The sequence below is a fragment of the Acanthochromis polyacanthus genome, chromosome 13 (assembly GCF_021347895.1).
Source record: "Acanthochromis polyacanthus isolate Apoly-LR-REF ecotype Palm Island chromosome 13, KAUST_Apoly_ChrSc, whole genome shotgun sequence".
NCBI lineage: Eukaryota > Metazoa > Chordata > Actinopteri > Pomacentridae > Acanthochromis > Acanthochromis polyacanthus.
This window is the reverse complement of record NC_067125.1, coordinates 33,404,393-33,423,413: the sequence shown is the minus strand read 5'-3', so window position 1 is coordinate 33,423,413 and position 19,021 is coordinate 33,404,393. Positions and strand designations below refer to the sequence as shown.

Here is a 19,021-nt window from a genome sequence, read left to right as displayed (position 1 = left end):
GCTGCAGGACTTTATGTGGCACTTTTACTTCATCAAGAAGTTCCTTCATATGCATGCTAGTATGACTTATTGTAATGTCTTTATAAAACACCAGGGTTAGAGCTGGAAATAGGAGAACACCTACAAGACTGATTCTGTGTGAAGGTTTAAAATAAATCCTGGTACCAGTGTCTCTAAAGCTCACTAGTAATGTGTGTGAAACTGTTTTAACTCAACATAAACAACTTATTTCCAGTCTGTAATTTAAACAGCTGGAACTTCATATTCATGAGATGTGAGAATCCATTTTGCTATCTCTCCTCCAAAAACTAAACCCTTCTTGATAACTGTCTCACTATACTATTGGCAATGTCATCAGTAATCATTTCTTACCCTCCTCAGGGGTCCGCAGCAGAACCATGAGGCTGTCGTGTCCTTGTAGCTCATTGAAGTACGGTCGTATCTTCACCTCATACTCGGTATTGCTGTGCAGATCTACTAAGATGCTGCTGTAGTCAGACGTGGCCTCCACATCTTGGACTAACCAGGAGTTGCCAATGGTCCGGTAAAATATACGGTAACCTTGAACATACCTGGACTGACGAGCAACCTGGGAAAAGTTGGCAAGACACAAAAACAAGTGAAACATTTACATCAGTAATCAAAAGCAGAAATGCATAACCAGCTGCGTTTGTACTTCAAATTAATCTATTCATGAGCGTTTGAAGGTAATGTTTGGAGATTAGCATGTCCTCCGCACACTACAAGCCGACTTTGAAAAGCGAGACTTTTTCATCTGCCAAGTATTGAACTCACAGTCCAAGAAATCCTGGCGCTGGTAGGAGACAGAACCACGGGCTTCTGCAGGTAGACGGACACCTCACCCAGCTCCCTCTGCACCTGTCTGTGGTCCACACCCTGTTCGGTCGGACTCCCATCTGAGACAACAAAGGAAATCCACTCAGCCCAGGCACCAACATGAAGGGGAAAAAAAACAGCTGACTAGCAGCTATTCAGCAAGAAGAGGGAAAAAACTTTTTGATGGAATTCAACATAGCTCACGGCAGAAGAGCATCACACTGAGAAAGCAATTAGCTTTGAGACTGCACATGCAAAGCAAGTTCTTCTAAACCATGTAGCATATTATCTTCTCTGCAGCCGTGGATCCACTATCTGTAATTTGCTTGTTTAAAAACGGAAACCGAGATCAAGATTGAAGAGTGGGGCTCAGAAGGGGAAAGTGCTATCATGAAGGAATGTTTTTTTCCCTGGTTTATGTAACTCACCCTGCGTCCTGACGGGCTCGGAGATTGGACTGGGGTCACTGAGGCCGTAAGAGTTGACCGCTCGGACGATGAAGAGATACACTGTGTTGGGGAAGAGTCCGACCACCGTGTGCCTCTCGTGCTTCACGTGGTCGGCCACAGTTTGCCACGTACTCCCCACTGACTGGCTGCAGGACAAAATAAAAAGCTGTCAGAAGAAACAAAACTATGATCTCAATGTAATTACAGTTTTTGATAGGTTAGATCTTTATCAGGAGGCTGAAAACAACACCGATAATCCACTGTACAGCTGTCAGGTCGACCATAATGAGAAGTTTTAATAGGTGCTTTTTTCCCATTCCTGTTATCTATCTTGTTATCTTGAGATAATGAGGTAATGGGTTTGATCACAACTCTTGGCCTGCTGCTGATGGTCTGATAGCAAAGATGAAAGCAGAAATCAGAATTGCTGCATGTTTCTGCAGTATTTCTACTCAGTAAGTGCTGCAACTGTTTTTGTGTTTCAAATGTCACAAGCGCAAGAAAACAGAGCGTGATATCTCAAGGCATGAGTTGAAATTAGCTGGAATAAAGGCTGAATGTGTCTGTTATTTTTCTTGATTAAATTCTTATGACCCCGGGTTGTATTAGTTTAGATGTGGAAGATCTGTCTCTCCTCCCCTCAGAGTGTCGCTTTCATACTGTAGATTAATTTGTTTGGTCGGAAAATGGCGACAAAAAGCCTTGTCTCATATCTGCTTTGCTCTCTCTTCAGTCCACTTCAAGTGGTCTAACTTTCATGATGTGACTGATGACTTCACAGTCAAGTGGTACCAAGAAACATATTTTTTAACATTGTGCAGGATTTGGTGCAAACTGTTGGCAAATTTCAAAAGACACAAGTAGAACAAGAAAAGCAAAGTCAGAGTGCAGCACTCTCCAAGGCTGCTCAGTTGTATCATTTGAGGGCTGAAACTTTGAAAAAAATTGTGTTAAAAATGACGGCACTACAGAATGTGTCCTTTAATGTAGATGTACCCAAAAACAAAATGACCTTGCGCTGAGCACAGGCGTGTGTTATGCATGTGTACGTTATGGACAGATACCGAATCGCGTGACCTAAATATGTAGCAGGCGGTGGGAATTGATTAGACTCAAACACCCCCACAATTTAATCAGTTGTTCCTGTATAATTTCCAACAGATAAGTCCCAATAAGTCCACAGCGGTTGAATTGTAGTAGGATCACAATCATGTGATCGTCAGCGGGCAGCTGATGTAGTGTTCACTTGTTGTCATAGCTACAGTGACGCCGTGCTGCTATATCGCAATGACACAGAAATCTTTACCAAATCTGTGGATCCAGACTATAAGGTGCATCACTGCCAAAATCTAATCACTTGGTCCTTGTGTCATTTCTGATCTTCACTGAAAATTTCATCCAAATCTGTTAGCCTGTTATTGAGTAACGCTGCTGACAGACAAACCAATGCTAATCGTCACATAACTCCACCGAGGCTCCACTTACTTGGCGGAATAATAAAGTGGCTTTGAGGAAATATCGAGATTTCAAGCTTTGATTCATTTAATTTTCCCAACAGACCTGCACATCACTCATGATTAGTATGGGAGCCATCTTGAGACTGAAAATCTGTCTTTTTTTTTTCTTTCACAGTTTCTGGCTCTAATAAAGCTGCACAGTAGGGTAGTGGTTAGTACTTTTGTCTTGCAGCAAGAAGATCGTCAGTTCGAATCCCAGCCTGAACGGTTTTACCTCTCAAGGTCTAACTAATGCATGATTGAGGTAAATGTTTTTTACAGTTACTGGTTCTGATAAATGGTATAATTTTCATGATTTAAAAAAAAATAACGTGCCTTTTAAACCCAGCGGTGAATTTTGGGGTTCAAAAGGGTTAACAAAATGAACAGAAAAACAACCATTTGAAGAACTAAGGGCAACATTTTTTTTTTTTTTTTTTTTTTTTACATTTTGTCATGGTAAATGACCTAGAAAAAAAAATGGTTGGCTAATTAATTTCTCTCAACTGACTTTAGTGCTAGATAGTGGCAGAAAAACAGAACAAGCATTTGAAAAGCTGGACGGCTTAGCTCCGTTCTGTGGTGACCTCAAAAAGTCACGAAATAACATTTTATACCATATTGCTTACTCAATTGCTACAACCTCACGCTTTATCAGCTAAAATGGGAAGAAGAAAAATGCTGAACAATTCCAGAGAAATCTTTCTGAAGCCTTAAGCGAACAAATTAAAAATTCACTAGTTGCTTCTGTTTCCACGAGATTCTGTTCATCAGGAAACACGCTGCAAGTATCAGCTTGCTAATGCAGCTTTTTATTCAGCCTTTTATTGCAGCAGGTTACAGCGTCGGCCCCTGAATGAGCCCATTGAGGTTCCAACAGCTTGATGCTGAGCAGGTTCGGGCACCATCTAACAGCAGGAGCACAGTTTAACATTTTCATCACCTTCACAGAGAGCAAAATGGTGACACAATTACATGTGCACATCGCAGCTTTTCCCTCATCACCACTGCCACTTTTCTCACTGAATGTTCTCCTGAGAAGCAATTCTGCGGTTTAAGTGGAGTCATATTGCTTTTTTGTTTAGTAAAAACAAAAAAAGACAGAAAACTGCACCTGTGGGTGGAATCTAAATACCATCAATCCATCAAGATTTGCTCTCTTTTAAATGTAAAACATAAATGTAGGTGTTGCTCTGCGTGGTACCTGAGGAAAAAACACTACAACTGCAACAGTTTAGGGTTTGTATTTCTATTTTTGTTGCTTCTGATGCCTGAAAACAAACCTTCCCAAGCAATTTCTTGGTGGTGAAGCGTGCAGCAGTGAGTGGATTTTCATCATCAGCTGTGAGTGCAAACCTGCCACACTGAGCTTTTATTTATTCTTTCTGTATACGTGTGCTTGCCTCTGTACCCTCGGTCCTGCTTCTGTAATGAACCGCCTCTCCAACCCAGCGAGCATCCCCTCCTTGCATCGCCCCAGGACAGGACAGAGCTGCCAAGCTGACCACCGCAGTAATTGTCTCCTCTTTCACTCACTGTCTGCCTCCCGAAGCCTCTGGTCGGTTTGTTAGCGCTGCCATGCCTCTCCTCGGGATACCGCGGCTAAATACTGGTGCAGCAAGTGTCACAGTTTCACTTCTTGACGTCACTTAAACAGAACTGCTTCTCCCCCAGGCGTGGATGAGTCATTTTCGAAACTCTAATGACTCTAAATGAAGAGGACTTCATTATGTGGGAACAGTCAGTTTGATAGTGAGACCTTTATCAGGGGTGGAAAGTTAAGTAGAGGCTGTCTGCTGAACTTTAGCTCAGGGAGAAGCAAAATGAGGGTGAATGTTGCAGGAATTACACTGAAAAGAAATTTGAATGTTTATTTTTTTTGCAGCCATGGACAGCAAAGTAGCAACATATCAGACCAAAACAAATGTGATGTGGCAGGCAGGATGGATTTAAGGCTAATATTGAAATGACACTCCACCAAAGAAAGATTATTAGACACTAAAGAAGTTTTGTTATGTCTAACAGAATCACTCAGATTGTAGAAATGGCATTTTTAAAGCTTGCTGCATATTTAGGAGTAAAAATGCGGATATGAATATCTGGATGCATGATCAGGATATTTGGCTTCTGTTGCATTGATTTTAGCTCTTCTTTAATCCGTTGAACACCCCAGGCAATTTTTACTAACTGTGAACTGCTTTTCTTTGCTTGTTTTACCGCAATATGAAATCCTGTACCAGCTCAAAAGGTTTTTCTTGCATTTTTAAAAAAAATAAAATAAAATAAAATTCAATTACTTATTTTAGAAACAACAAAAAAAGAAAAATCCTAGAATCAGTGTGTACAACAGCACAGTGCCACCAGGTTTTAACAATGAAAATAAATGTGGTCACCGCATGCTGTAGATATTAAACTATTTCCATTTAACACCCTCTGCATACTAATATTGAACAAATTACCATTGTATTTTTTCTCCATACTTGTCTCCTATCTGCTCTGTGTGAACACAGCCTGCAGTTTAGCCCACGTCTGCCAAGAAGAACTTGAATTTTTACCAAGTGACTGTCGGTTGCAGCCGAGTCAGTCGTGGATCCTCGGTAGCACTGAGAAATGCAGAATTTTTTTGTTTTTACTGGATCCGCTGTTGGTTGCTGAATTTTTAAATGACACACGTGAATACAGCCCCTTTTTTTTAACAAAATAACACAATTTTAAGTTTAGATTTGGTTAATTTTTTCATGACAAAACTGCATGTCAGGCATAATCAGTTTTAGAAAAACATTGGAAAGCTTTATCTTGTTTCCAAATTTCTGACTCTTAAAAATGTTGTAATTTTGCAGATTTTTAAAAGGTAACCTTGTCATTGCTGGAGGGCCAGATTTGGTCAATGGACCTCTATTCGCCGACAAATAAACTATGATTAATGCTTTTCTTCTCAGTAAATCAATTTTCTCCAGAACAAACTTTGCAATCCACCTAAAAATATTTGCAAATGTGAAAGACAAAGAGACTAAAAGCCTCAAAATGTAACTCGCGTTGCCTCTGAAGGCCTAATTCCACTAATGATATGAACAGTAATAACTAATATATGAATGACTTAAAGTGTTTTTTTCCACGATTGCAAAACACATTTATTTGCAAATTTAACTAATTAAAATTTGTATCTATTCTGCTGTCAAGAAGACAATTTATTTAGACACTTCGACATGAATTCATATCATTCTGTTGTGTTTTCACATGAGCTATGACAGGATTGGGAGAAGCTTCCATTGCTTGCAATTTGATAGAAAGGATTCAGATTCTGACACTAAATTATTGGTGTATTACATGTTGAAGACAGAGAAGCAGCTCATCTGAGTCTCAGTGTACTTATGTAAACTTACCTGAAGGCCTCAATAATGTAGGAGGTGACAGCGGCGCCTCCTTCGTGAGGATTGGACTGCCAGGTTAGCGTGACTGTGTTTTTGGTCACCTCGGTCACCACGGGTTTCTGCGGAGGTCCTGGAAGCTGGATGAACTCAGAAACTCTGGATCCTGAAGAAGCTCCATCTTCTGTTACAGACACAAGAAGACAATGACACTTCAGCGGATTGATTCTGATCAACAGTTTGGCTGGAGTGGATCTGATCCTGTTAAGGCCGCAGCCTGAGTGTGTGTGCGGAGTGTGTAGTTTCTGGAGGTGTAGCGTGACAGCGACGGAGTGTGAAGTGTAACAGAAAGACAGAGTGCAGCGAGTTTTGGTCTAAGTACCTCTGACAGTCAACATCCCACTCCAACTCGACTCCCCTGTGGTGCTGGAAACCACACACGTGTACATCCCCGAGTCCGTGTCCTGTTAAACAGCAGTCAGCATTAGAGACAGACAGCGGAAAAAAGGAAGGTAAGACAAGAAATGCTGCGAGCGCTGTTCTGTTTGAAGGACGTTTTGGATCTGAGAGAATGAACAGATGACAAATGTTCAGAGCGAAATCCTCTTTTTACTTATGAGACTCTAAATCCGACCGGCAGCAGTGGAAAGCATCAAAGTACATTTATTTTAGTTTGTAGAATTTTAAGCTAGTTCCAGTTTATTTTACAGGTACAACGTATTTAACAGATGTAGCATGATGTGGCCATACTGCTAATATAACAACAGTAAGTCTGTCATTACCAGATAATTAAAAAAAATCATCCAATCCATGAAGTTTGAAGTGAAAACTCGATATGTTATCTCTAATTATGGAGAAAATCCTTGTGAGATCCGCTCCATTTAAACCCAGATAGTCATGATTTTCCATATAATCCACAGTTGTTGTTTTTTTTAGTTATTACACCAGTTGTGTAAGTTTACCAACTGAGTCCTGTGACTCATGCCGAATTGACATGCAGTTTTTCCATCTTTGAAGTATTTAGGGAGATTATCTATGAAATCAAGGACAAACTTTAGGATCTTTACAAAGCAGAAACAAGCTGTAAACAACACCGACATGTTGATGCCTCATAAAGTTGATAAAGCAAACTTGTTAGCAAACAGTTTCCCATTTTAATCATCCGGACGTGCTGGAGCAAATCATCAATTACTGGGAGTCATCTGCTGTTTGAGGCTCTTTCTCTGATAACAGCTGCCTGATGCATGATGGGAGCAGCCAGAGTCAACTAAAACACTAAAACTGCAGACCATAAAAACTAATTAATGAGCTAAAAGACAGAAAAAGCTCAGCAGAACTGCGGAGCCGGGTGATGACTTTCACTTCCATTTGATTCATCGTCGATATAAAAACTCAGATTACAGACGTTTTATGTAAAGAATCCTTTTTTTGACTGCCGACAAATTCAAATGCAATTCATGCATTCCTAAACATTTCCCCCTTTGGAAATGATCACCTCAGCAGCTCCTAAAGCTTCACTGCTGCAAACAATGAGGCTGCACACTGTTCCTCTCCTCCTGTTTATGAACTGTACACGCCTGCATGCTTCACTGATACCGGCCGTGTCCTGGCTGAGATCCAGTCTGCTGGAACTATCATCAGACCATATGAGATCATCCACCGCAGTGTTGACCTCTGGCTGACAGACAGCGCAGCATGTGGGCAGGTGAACTTCTTTAGATGACTCCAACTACGGCTAAAATATTGATGGCAGGAAGGGGCATCAGGAGGGTAAATATTTTTAGTCGCTCACTCGTCATCTCCATTTCCCCTCTTTTTTTTTCCCTCTTTGTCAACCCCTTGATGCCACACTAATGCATCTCTTCTGTTCCATTGAGCACATTGGCATGGCAGATTTCCCTTCGCTTCAGCGGTGCACTAGACCAAATCTTAATGCACCAAGTTTTCCTGAGCGCTGCTGCCGAGAAAACAGGACGAGGGAGGAAGTGAACAGTCCGGCCAGGAGATTTAATTAAAAGCCGGTTAGATGATTAATCATCTATCGCCAGTCAATTAACGAAAATGATGCTCGTTTTTTTTTTTTTTTGCTTCGCTCCCTGACCTCCAGGTGGGGTTATAGCATAAAGGGTCTTCCGACTGCTCCTCCATCAAAAGCAGAGCACATTAGCATTTACAAACAAGCACCTTCATTAACATTACAATTACACACCGCATGAGCACATAATTGCGCCGGAGAGATATGCGCTGCCTTGGAGAGATTGGTCTTTGAAACTCGCTCTCACATTAATTTTACAAACGAAAATGGAATTTCTGATGGAAATGAGAGAAAAAAAATGTTACCATGTGGGCTGCCGAGAACGTTGACAGAAGGTCAGAGATCACATGAAGACGGTGATCAGTCTGTTTTGAGCTTTAACTGCCTTTAAAATGCGTCTTTTCCCTGTCTCCCCACCCACACACCTTCACGTCTGTGATTTGCAACGTGCCATTCTCCATCAAGGTCAGTCGGGGTTTGTTTCCTTGAATTGTGTCTCCGTCCTTCTCCCACGATATCTTGACTGAGGTGCCTCCAATTACGCGGCAGTGCAGCTGTGCTGTCGCACCCCGAGACACCGTCTGATTGGCTGGACCTTGGCGAATGATCGGCGGGACGCGACCAGAAGGACCTAACAGTGTGAGAGGAGAGGAAGGAAAGTGTTCTGTTAGAGGAGGTCATCTCTATTCTAATTAGCTATACGGTGGAGAACATATTCGGAAAAGCCTGCAGACAGTACGATTCTACAGTTGCCAGCCGTTAGAGTGCAAAGGGTAAAAACATTTGAGATGCTTAGCAGGCAGAAAACAATAGGCTGCATAAAGAGCAAAAAAAAAAAAAAAAAAGGAAGAAGCTTAAATCTGGCGCTTACAAGCCACCCGAGGATGAATATTAAGCCTTAAATTCATTGCTCATCCAGCATGAGGTCTCTAGCTGTGCACTTTCTCCGTCTTTATGGGCCTCATTGTTGTGCACCTACTAAGTAATTAATGTTTCCTCCTCATTAGCTGATGGCACAGAATAAATAATAAACCTCTCCCAGGCTCAAATGTGACTGTGTGGATTGAAGCCTTACCTCCTTCCACCTCCAGCAGCGCCTTGGTGAGGACACTTCCTGCCACGCTGATGGCCTGGCAGATGTAGAAGCCGGAGTCCTCGGGGTGGACGTCGGTGATGGTCAGCTCTCCACTCATGGAGACGGAGTAACGGCCGGACTGAGATGGAGGCTGGCCGGGGAACAGCAGCATCTAAACACACGCAGCAAATGAAGAAACTTGATACGCTTCACAATCAGGTCACTTTCTATTTTTAGCCAATTTTCTCATAAAATGGAGAAAATTACAATTTTCTGCAATTTTCTACAACCTCCACATTGAATTATCCACAATCCAAACGAATGCAACTCATGAAACGGTTAAAAAAAGCTAAATCTTCCCATTTTAGATGAAGAATGCAACACATATATAATCTTTTTTTATCATTTAGTTCAGGTATTTATGTTAAAATCCAGAAGAATTCTAACGTCAGTGATGTCTCATCGCCCAGCACCACGAGGTCAAATTTTCTGTTCTGTTCATCCAATTCTTTCATTTCTGATGAACTATCTGCAAAACAAATGACATTCCCATCACCCCCAGCTGTACTTGCCAAATGAATGTGCTACTGAACATATTTCATGAGTCAAACAATTAACAATTTGTTTAAATTGTTGTTAAATTAGTCCTGATTCGCTCATGAATTAACACTATGAAGCATTTTTACTCAACATGGGCACATTTTGTACTACAATACAATGTCCTGCACATCTGCAGAAACGGTACAATAATGGCTGGAAAATAAGACATCTTTAGTCCAGAATAACAGACTTCTAACTACACAAGTCCTTAAAAAACTGAGGAAAAAACAAAAGTTGAGTTTCTTGGATGACACAAAAATTGAAAGTAGATGGAATAAACATATACAACACTTTTTCAAGTGCCAACAGGTGTTACAAACACTGGCAAAAAATACTGGTGACTCTACAAACAATAGATATTTAAATACTTATATTTTCAATCTGTTTCCATACTTGTCTCTTGTCTGCTCTGTGCACAGCCTGCAGTTCAACCCCGTTTAGCTGAATAGTTCCTTTTAATACATGACTGCTTTTCACAGTTAACTCCTTGACGCCTGAATTTATTCACAATTAAATTAAAAAGTATGTTTTTGCTTTCCAGCTGATGCTAAAATAAGTGGAGCTTGTGAATTTGTCTATTACACATAGAGCAGATATATAATAATAACAGATATATAATAATTAGGTCCCACTCCGACCGTTCCTTCGATAAAACAAGTGCTTCCAAAGGATTCTGAGGTACGTATTGAATATACACAAACCGACATTTTGGGAATGGATACGCTATCTGGGCTGCAGTCTGAATGAAAGTGGTATGATGCGAATTCGCAACAATAGGCGTCAAGTGGTTAAAGTGAATCAGTGCTCCCAAGTAGCACAGACGTTTCTTATTTTTAATAGTATATGGTTTATGCAAATGCAAATTAAGTGATTTACATGAAATATCACAATTTTAGACCCAGGTTTGGTGATTTTTTTTCTTCACACATGCACGCATAATTTTCCAAGCACCATGAGAACCTTCTGTTCAGTTTCTGGCTCTGATAAATGGTGTGATTTTGGCAGTTTTTTTGATGGTAACGTGCCTTAACTAAGTTTTGATCTCCTCATCAGTTAACTGACTACTTGTTCAGCTTTATTTGACACTTTACTTTCCACGTTTACATACAAATACGAGGCGCAACTCTAACCACGAACTTCAAAAGAAGGTAAAAACTGGAAGAGATGGGTTGTTTTGGGGATGATGCCCACTACCAGACGTCGTAGTTGTTCCATCCTGTTTTTCTGTAAGTGAGATGGATGTGAACAAGGGGGAAGGGATGCATCAATCCATTCAGTCATCCATTTCATTCCTCTAAGAGGCTTAGACTTCAGTGGAGGGACCAAGGTTATAAGGCTACAGATAATCCCCCAAATACAGCAAAAAGCTCCACAAACAGCCAAGCCATGCCTCAACCATCCTGCAGACCGAAGCTTATTCACAAAATCTGGAGCCGAACCTCCCGTTTGCTCTCCAGCAACCTTCTGAAAACATCTGACGTTTCTCCTCTGCGAAGTCTGTGATCCGAACTTCTGTTGAGCAACAAGGTATTTATAGTTGTGGAAAAAAGTGTAAGGAGGGCAGTGTTTGTCTGCAGGGTTTGGCCTGAAGAAGCAGTTTCTACACCTGGTGTACTTCCTGCAAGGCCTCCTTTGTTTCTATTCTGCTTTTTCATCTCTCACCATCCGTGTACTGCGGTCATAAAGCAGGAGAAAACATTTCTCACCAACGCACTATCTTCCAACACTTTGTCGGTACTCATATCTCTGAGCCAAATGCAAATGCGCTGCGCTCTCTCGTTCGCTTGGAAAAAATGTGTCTGGACGAGTGTAGGCAACCAAAAACAAAAAAAGAAAGAAAGAAAACCTCATAAAAAAAGGTGTTAGAAAAAGTAGGATTACATTCGACAAAACCTGCTCATGTTGCGGTGAGTCATTCTCGCCTTTTAAGACAAAGGAGGTGTGAAACTACGCTTATTGATTTGATAAATAATGCAGTATCAGTTAAAAGTTTAAAAAATCCACACCTAATTATCAAGCACAGATTCGTTAGAGAGCAAATGTATTCACGTTCGCTCACTCGGGTGATAATTGGACAGAAATCCACTACTAACTTTGAGGCTGTTCTGCTGCGGCCTCCTACCTGGCTGCCCTCTTTCTGCCAGAAGATAGCAGGTGGAGGGTTTCCTGTGGTGCCGCACTGGAAGGTGATGCTCCTCCCCTGGGTGGCGATCTGGTCTCTGGGCTTTGAAGCAATCTGAGGTGGAACTGGAGAACAGAAAAAGGAATGCGGCCACATATTAATAAAAGACAAACTTCTGTATTAAAACGTCTGTGATTCAGTTTGATTTCCCGATCTTTAAACTACAGTTGTGCTCATAAGTTTACATACCCTGGCATATTTTGTAAAATGTACTCCATTCTTTAATGAAAACATGAATGATCAAAGCAAATACAATTGCATGTTTAGCTTTGTCTAAACACCAGCCCTAAATGAAAGAACAATGTTTCCATTGACAAACATATTTGCTAAAAAAATAAAGGACAATATTTCACAAATTTGGCCAGGGTATGTAAACTTATGAGCACAACTGTAACCTCTCTGCTTCAGTGTTTTACCCCATTTTATGATGCCAGCTCTGCAGTAACAAAAGTTCCTCACTTTGCACACAACAGAAGGTCATCTCTGGTTTATTTGCTGGTTCGCTGTGTGCTGCACACTATTTTCACCATAACACTTCAAAGCTTTTATTGATTTTATTGGTTTAAATATACCACAGCAATCCAAAACTATGACTTCAGTAAAACTAAGGAAGTATTTCAAACTGCTTAACCCCCTCCCCTTCTGCAGTAATCACAGCTGAAACATGGAATAATTGAAAAACAATATCAATTTGCAGTACTGCTTTACTTTTACTTAATAACAGTAGTTTGTGCAATGCAAGTTACAGTATCATGGCATAATATTTCATTTTGATGTGCAATATGTCAATGTAATGTGCAATATTTCACTATTTAGATGCGATAGTTTGATATTTCTTTATTGTAAAAATTAATTAAATATGATAAATTTGATGTGTAACATTTACTTATCATGTGCAATATTCCATTTTCGTGTTCATATTCCACTTTTATGTGCACTATTTAATTATTTTGTGCCATATTACTTCACTAACTCAGACTAGTATTACAGCTTTACTCTTCTATTCTAGTCGTATTTTAGCTTAGCTTTAATTTTATATTATTATTTCCAGTAATCTATTGTGCTCATGTCTCATTGCTTTTCTATTGGGCACTGCATCTATTCTCATGTGATGTAATTTTGCTTTCTAAGTGTCTCATTATCAGTAAAATTTACATAAAGCTTCATAAGTAAAAGTACTTATTCTGCAGAAATGTGGCCCCTGTGAGTGACTTAATGTGATCCATGGCGTGATTTAATTGCTGTAGAGATGCATCAGTGTGTATGAGGAGGGGCGAGCTTTAACTGTGTTAGATACAGTTTGAAAGCCAGGCCAAGAGGTTCCCAGCGGAGGTGTCTGACCCTTTGGAAGGGCGAGACCCCATAAATCTGCACAGTCATCAGATGATTAATGTGGTAGGAAGGAAGCCTCTCAGAGGGGGATGCACAACAGCTCACAGGAAGCTGCCGAGTAAATGTAGTGAGGTATGCAGTGTATTTGATGGGCCACAGATATAAAGTAAAATACTGTGGTAAAATACAGTCGGGTTCCTGGATAAAAGTATTTAGTTACCATCCACCACCTGCTGTTAACCCTGATTTTGATTGATACAGGACTCATTAGTGCTTAGCAAGCCCGATTTAAGACTTGTCTCTTTAACCTTCTGGGCTTTTTGATCTATCACTACGCTCTCATCGTCCTCTCATCTTTAATGAGAGAAATCACCTCCATGTCCTCTGAAGGAGAAGAAAAAAAGCACAGATCATCGCAGCACAAGCCACACAGTCCAGATGACATTTACTCAGTTATTTCGGGAAAAGGTCTGAGCAAGAGCTGCCAATTTCCAGCTCGGGTCAGATCACTGCGTTATCCACATCATCACATCCTCTGGAGATTTACACTGACCACTGGCTTCCACCTCCAGCCTGAATAATTGGCTCTCAGTTCCCGCCAAATGAGAAGCTTCTGTAGCTCCGACTCATCCTCTCCACAAATCCTCTCTGCACAGTGAAACATGCACTCGCACGCAAACGCATATTTGGCTCGATTCACGAGGGAGCTGAGTCATCTGTGTCGTGTCTTAATATTCGCACTGAGAGCATGTTCCAGCCACAGAAGACATCACATAGTTTCATCAACATCAAAGCGTAGCCGAGATGTTTTTGTGAATTCTTCCCAGTCTTCAGATGCTATAAAGCCTTAAAACAAATCTGATGTGTTAGTCACATAGAGGATTAGATTTATCTCATTTATTTGGTGTTTTTCAGCTCTCAGACTGTTGTCAAGGTGTCACTTTGGGCTGATTCCGGGATGAAATCTTTTTATGTGACAATTACTGGCAATTTTGTTTTGCGATTTATGAATTTGCAATAGATTATGACATATTTCAGTTATCTGCTTAGTGCGGTTGGTAGTTAGAAGTGTGGCAGCTGGTGTAAAATATCCTGTCTGGGAGAGAGGATATTTTTATTGCAGTACGTGGACTTGGCTTTCTTTCACAATTAGAGAATTGTTGATAAAAAAATATGGAGCCAACAGTGGGAAGGATTATCACTCTCAGCGGACGTTACTGCCTATCTGTTGTTTTTGGACATTATCTAACCAGACCTGTATTTCAATACTACAACTGAGTGGCTCAGCCTCTCTCCTGGATAATATCCAATATTTCGTGGACAGAATGGGTTCATGTCTTTCCTTTACAGAAGTGTGCAACAGTAACTTGCTGGGTATACATTTTTTGTGTATCTCAGAGAAGTATTTCTTGGTAAATAAATATAAAAAATACATTCAAAAACATCACAGGATTTAACACAGTCTTTTCTGTGCTATAAAAGTAAAGAATGCTTCCACTAATGCAACTACTGCTACTGTAAAACAACAACAACAACAACAGCTGCTACATTACCACCATAACATATTACGTAAAGGAGCAGTCTGCCTCCTCTTCTTTATTGTTTTTGTTATCAGAAATGTTTGCTTCCTGCTATAAACTCCTATTTTATTCTTTGGTATTATCTTTTCCATGTTGATTTTTCTCTTAAATTCATTTTTATCTCTGTGTTTGATTTCAGAAAGGAATAAGTCGACTCAACTCATCTTTTTTAGTTTACTTTCCAGAAATGTCTGAGTTTTGCTCATTAATGAAACTTTAAATGTCTACGATTTTATTTTCAGATCACATTCAAACTTAACAACAAGAGTTCTTTGATCTTCGGGCATTTTGACAGAAAATTATGAGAGCAATGAATGAACAGAGTTAACAAAACTTGATAAATTGAGTTTATGAGAAACAAATTGGATGCAGATTTCCCAAGACGCTTTATTAGAAAGTTAAATCTCCCTGCAAACTCTTGTCTTCTGTGGTGTAAGAAAACAAGCATGGTGGAAACTTGTTGTTTGTCTAACTATGATGAAAATTATTATTAAATTCAATCTCTACTTCCGTAGACTTATGATTTATCTCACTGTAACCAAAAGCAGCTTCACAAATTGGCTTTGTACTGAATCTGGTCAGAAATGACTTCAGCAGCTCAGGATATTAGTTCTCTGTGCTAAATGGAGATGAAACTTTTTAAACTTAAAGTATGTTAAACTGAAACTAGTCTGTCTGTAAACATTCTCTATGTCACTAGTTGATTCCGTTTAAAATCTTAAGCTTATTGCACTGTTTTTTTTAAAGTTCAGGTAATTTAACTCGGCTAGTTTTGCACTTTATAACACAAGACGACTTTGAACTCACATTTTCTGTGCTGAATGAAATGAAAATGATTTACAGTGTAAAGTACTGAGAGATTGTATAGAGATAAAGTTTACTTAAGATGGCCTGTAGGAGCTTTGTCTGAGAAAAACAACCCTGATTATATGGTGGTGGTCAGTTAATCTATGTTGATAAAGTTGTTTACCATTCACGGGGGAAGGGTGCATTATGGGAAATATAGGATCTGTTGTTTCTGGAGCTTGATACAAACGCGAGACCAAACGTCAGCAAATGTCAGCCTTTCCTGCCTCCGATTTTAACACCCCCCCCCCCCCCCCCCCCCTTCAATAATAGTTTATGGTTAAATGGTCAGTAATGTAGCATGATGTCCAACTGCATTCTTATTTACAAAGACTTGAGTTTAGTTGTAATTAAAAGTCTGTCAGCTGCGTTTTGAACTAGTATAGCTGCAAATGAGAGAAGGATTTACATCGTGTTCCATTATCCTGACACACTCCTCAGTACAGCAGATGTGTGTTTGATGGGAGTCCTTAATCTGATGTACATTAAGTCAGTGTGTCTGAGGCTTACTTAATGCCTCACTGCAGCAACAGGCATGCTGTCAACATGTCAGAATCTAATGGAGGAACTTACTTACACCATTAGGCATTGATTGTTGCTTTTAGAAACCATTAAGAATACCATACAGGAAATAGCTTTTTTTTTCCCCCTAAATAAATGAGGAACACAAATGCCTTTTATTTTGAGAGAAGAATTAGATGGAAAGTGAACTTACAGAGCGGGCCAACTGGAATGATGATAGGGTTTGAAACATGATGGAGAGAGATGGAAAATTAATGAGATGGATGAAACGCTGAGCGACTAAAAAAGAGCTGGTTTGGGGAAAAAAAGAAAAGAGTGAATAGAAAACTGGTTTGGATTTCATTTACTCTGATAAAAGCATTAGTGGATGAAGTCGTCTGAGAGTATTTAAACCAGAAGACACAGAAAGAGTGAGAAAAACAGGCACAGAGAGTGAGGCGAAGGGAGGAGGGAGATAAAGAGACAGGAAGAGAGACGAAAAGTCATGTCTTATTAATACTGGGACTGCTCTCTGGCAGTGAGTTAAAGCACACATCTACCAAACATCTGTCAAATGGCGTAATCCATACGGTTTAGCATAAGCTCCTGGCAGCACCGCTGGAAAGGGACTCAAAGATGCACTGATACAAAAACAGGCCGAGCTTTAGGCATCAAGTGGAAGCAGGCTTGTGTATGATTTTTGCTGCCATGTGACTTTGCGCTGCCTTATGCATGAACATGGCTTTGGACTGAAAGCTTTTTTTAATGCATGCCAAAGTATGCGTGTGCTCCGATACAATATGCATGATGTGTTTCTTACCGTGGACCTGCAGCATGGCTGAGGCCTCTGTCTTGCCCACACTGTTCTCAGATGTGCAGGTATACGTCCCTTCATCCTGCTCTTTCACGCGGAACAAACGCAGGCTGTTGCCGTTGCGGATTTCAAACCTGGAAATGAAAAAACAGAGATAATGAAAGATCTAATAGGGAGCCATAACAAAAAAAAGAAAAAAAAGAAAGAAATCACCGTGCTAATCTGCACAAAGCGGAAAAAAGGATGCCAGTGCTACAAGATAATGTCATTTCTTTCCTTGTCAATCAACCTGCAAGGGTTTTTTAAAAATTTATTTGCAATCAGGTGGCATTATCTTGAAACACCGGGACACCGGCACAATGTGCCTTATCTGCCTTAGATATTGTCACGGGCTCCAGGAAAATTCTTGAAACAGTTGAAAATCAATTAGAAACAAGCAAGATTATCTTAACACAATGAGGGATTTTTCACTTGTTACTGGAAAAAAACATTTTATCACATAGTAGATTAAACGTGAAGTTAAGATGGACTTTGCAGAGCAGAATTATTTAAATTACTGAATACAAATGCACTACAGATGGGGAAAAAAATATATAAAAGTGAGTTAAATCAGTTTAATTCATTTTCATTCATGGTCTTGTTCAGTAATCCACAGAAGAAAGAGATAGAAAAAACACTAGATTAAAGAAAAGTCAAAGATGAAAGACACAAAAGCTCTTTCCAAACATGAAAAACAATAAGTGCATGAAATTTTCATGATTACAATTACCTGTTCTCAAAGTAAACAAATAAAGACTTACACTGCAGTCACCAGGACTCAGTTTTATCAGATATTTTGTGTGGGTTTTGGCAAGACTGTTACGTTTATACATAAGGGTTCTTACTAATCCTGTAACACTGTATCATCTCACTGTTAAGTTTAATTTAGATCTTTTTACCACCAATTAGAATCTAAAATAACAGTTTCATAGTCACGCCAGCCTAAGCATTAAATATTTGGAAAAAATTGTACATTTCTTATAAAATATTACTAAATATCATATTATGTCTGCAATTCCCATCTGTATATATCAATTAAAAACCACTGAGTTAAGTAATAAAAGGCCCACACACACACACAAACACCATGAAGGTAAATGACAGGTGAAATAAATAACATATTGTTATTACCTCCGCCAAGGAGGTTATGTGACACTTGGCATTTGTGTGTCTGTCTGTCTGTCTGTTAGCATGGTAACTCAAAAACGCCTGGGCAGATTCACACGAAATTTTGAGGGGATGTAGACTATGGTAAGAGGAAGAGCTGATTTAATTTTGGTGGCAATCTGGAAAGGATCCTGGATTCTGGATCACTTTGAATTTTTTAGTATGTTTTAGTATGTGGTCCAAAATATGACAAAAACATCATAGGTTAGTATGTCATCCAACAAATATGAGCAAGGTGTCCAGATAGCGCAACTGGTTAAGAAGGTGATTCGTAAACAGAACTGTGTCAGAGATGCAGGTTCAATTCTAGCTCATGATCCTTTACTGCATGGGTTTCCTGTTTTCCTCTCTATCCTTTATTCTACATCAAGTAAGAAAAAACATTTTGTTTAAACTACCTTCATAGTGTTAATTAAATCGGGACAGAGCCAGACTTTTTCTGTTTTCAAACTTCGTGCTAAGCTAACACATCCAGTTAGCAGCTGTTACCTCAAGCCTAGGATTCAGCATAAAGACCTGAGAGTGTTTTCAATCAACGCATCCAAATCTAAGCAAGAAACTGAAAAGTCTGTATGGAATGCATGAAACTAATGCCGGCTGCCAGTTAGATCAGCTTAGCAGAAAGACAAACAGCAGCTGGCTGTGGTGTGACCAAATTTAATTAACACGATCTTGTTAGTTGAAAATAAAGTTAAAACAG

At 39.8% G+C, this 19,021-nt stretch overlaps 1 protein-coding gene across 3 annotated transcripts in view; it reads right to left on the bottom strand.

Annotated features, from left to right (window-relative positions):
• The window catches only part of zgc:77784 (uncharacterized protein LOC402947 homolog), a 67,260-nt gene that overhangs the window by 20,313 nt on the left and 27,926 nt on the right, over nucleotides 1-19,021 (bottom strand). For all 3 annotated transcript variants that reach the window (XM_022211703.2, XM_022211692.2, XM_022211683.2), the window contains exons 6-14: nucleotides 17,122-17,249; nucleotides 11,983-12,107; nucleotides 9,261-9,432; nucleotides 8,611-8,816; nucleotides 6,533-6,614; nucleotides 6,166-6,334; nucleotides 1,266-1,432; nucleotides 796-917; nucleotides 373-589 (exon numbers count right to left, since the gene is read on the bottom strand). In XM_022211703.2, coding sequence (XP_022067395.1) covers nucleotides 373-589; nucleotides 796-917; nucleotides 1,266-1,432; nucleotides 6,166-6,334; nucleotides 6,533-6,614; nucleotides 8,611-8,816; nucleotides 9,261-9,432; nucleotides 11,983-12,107; nucleotides 17,122-17,249 — 1,388 coding nt within the window. The remainder of the gene's footprint in view (nucleotides 1-372; nucleotides 590-795; nucleotides 918-1,265; nucleotides 1,433-6,165; nucleotides 6,335-6,532; nucleotides 6,615-8,610; nucleotides 8,817-9,260; nucleotides 9,433-11,982; nucleotides 12,108-17,121; nucleotides 17,250-19,021) is intronic.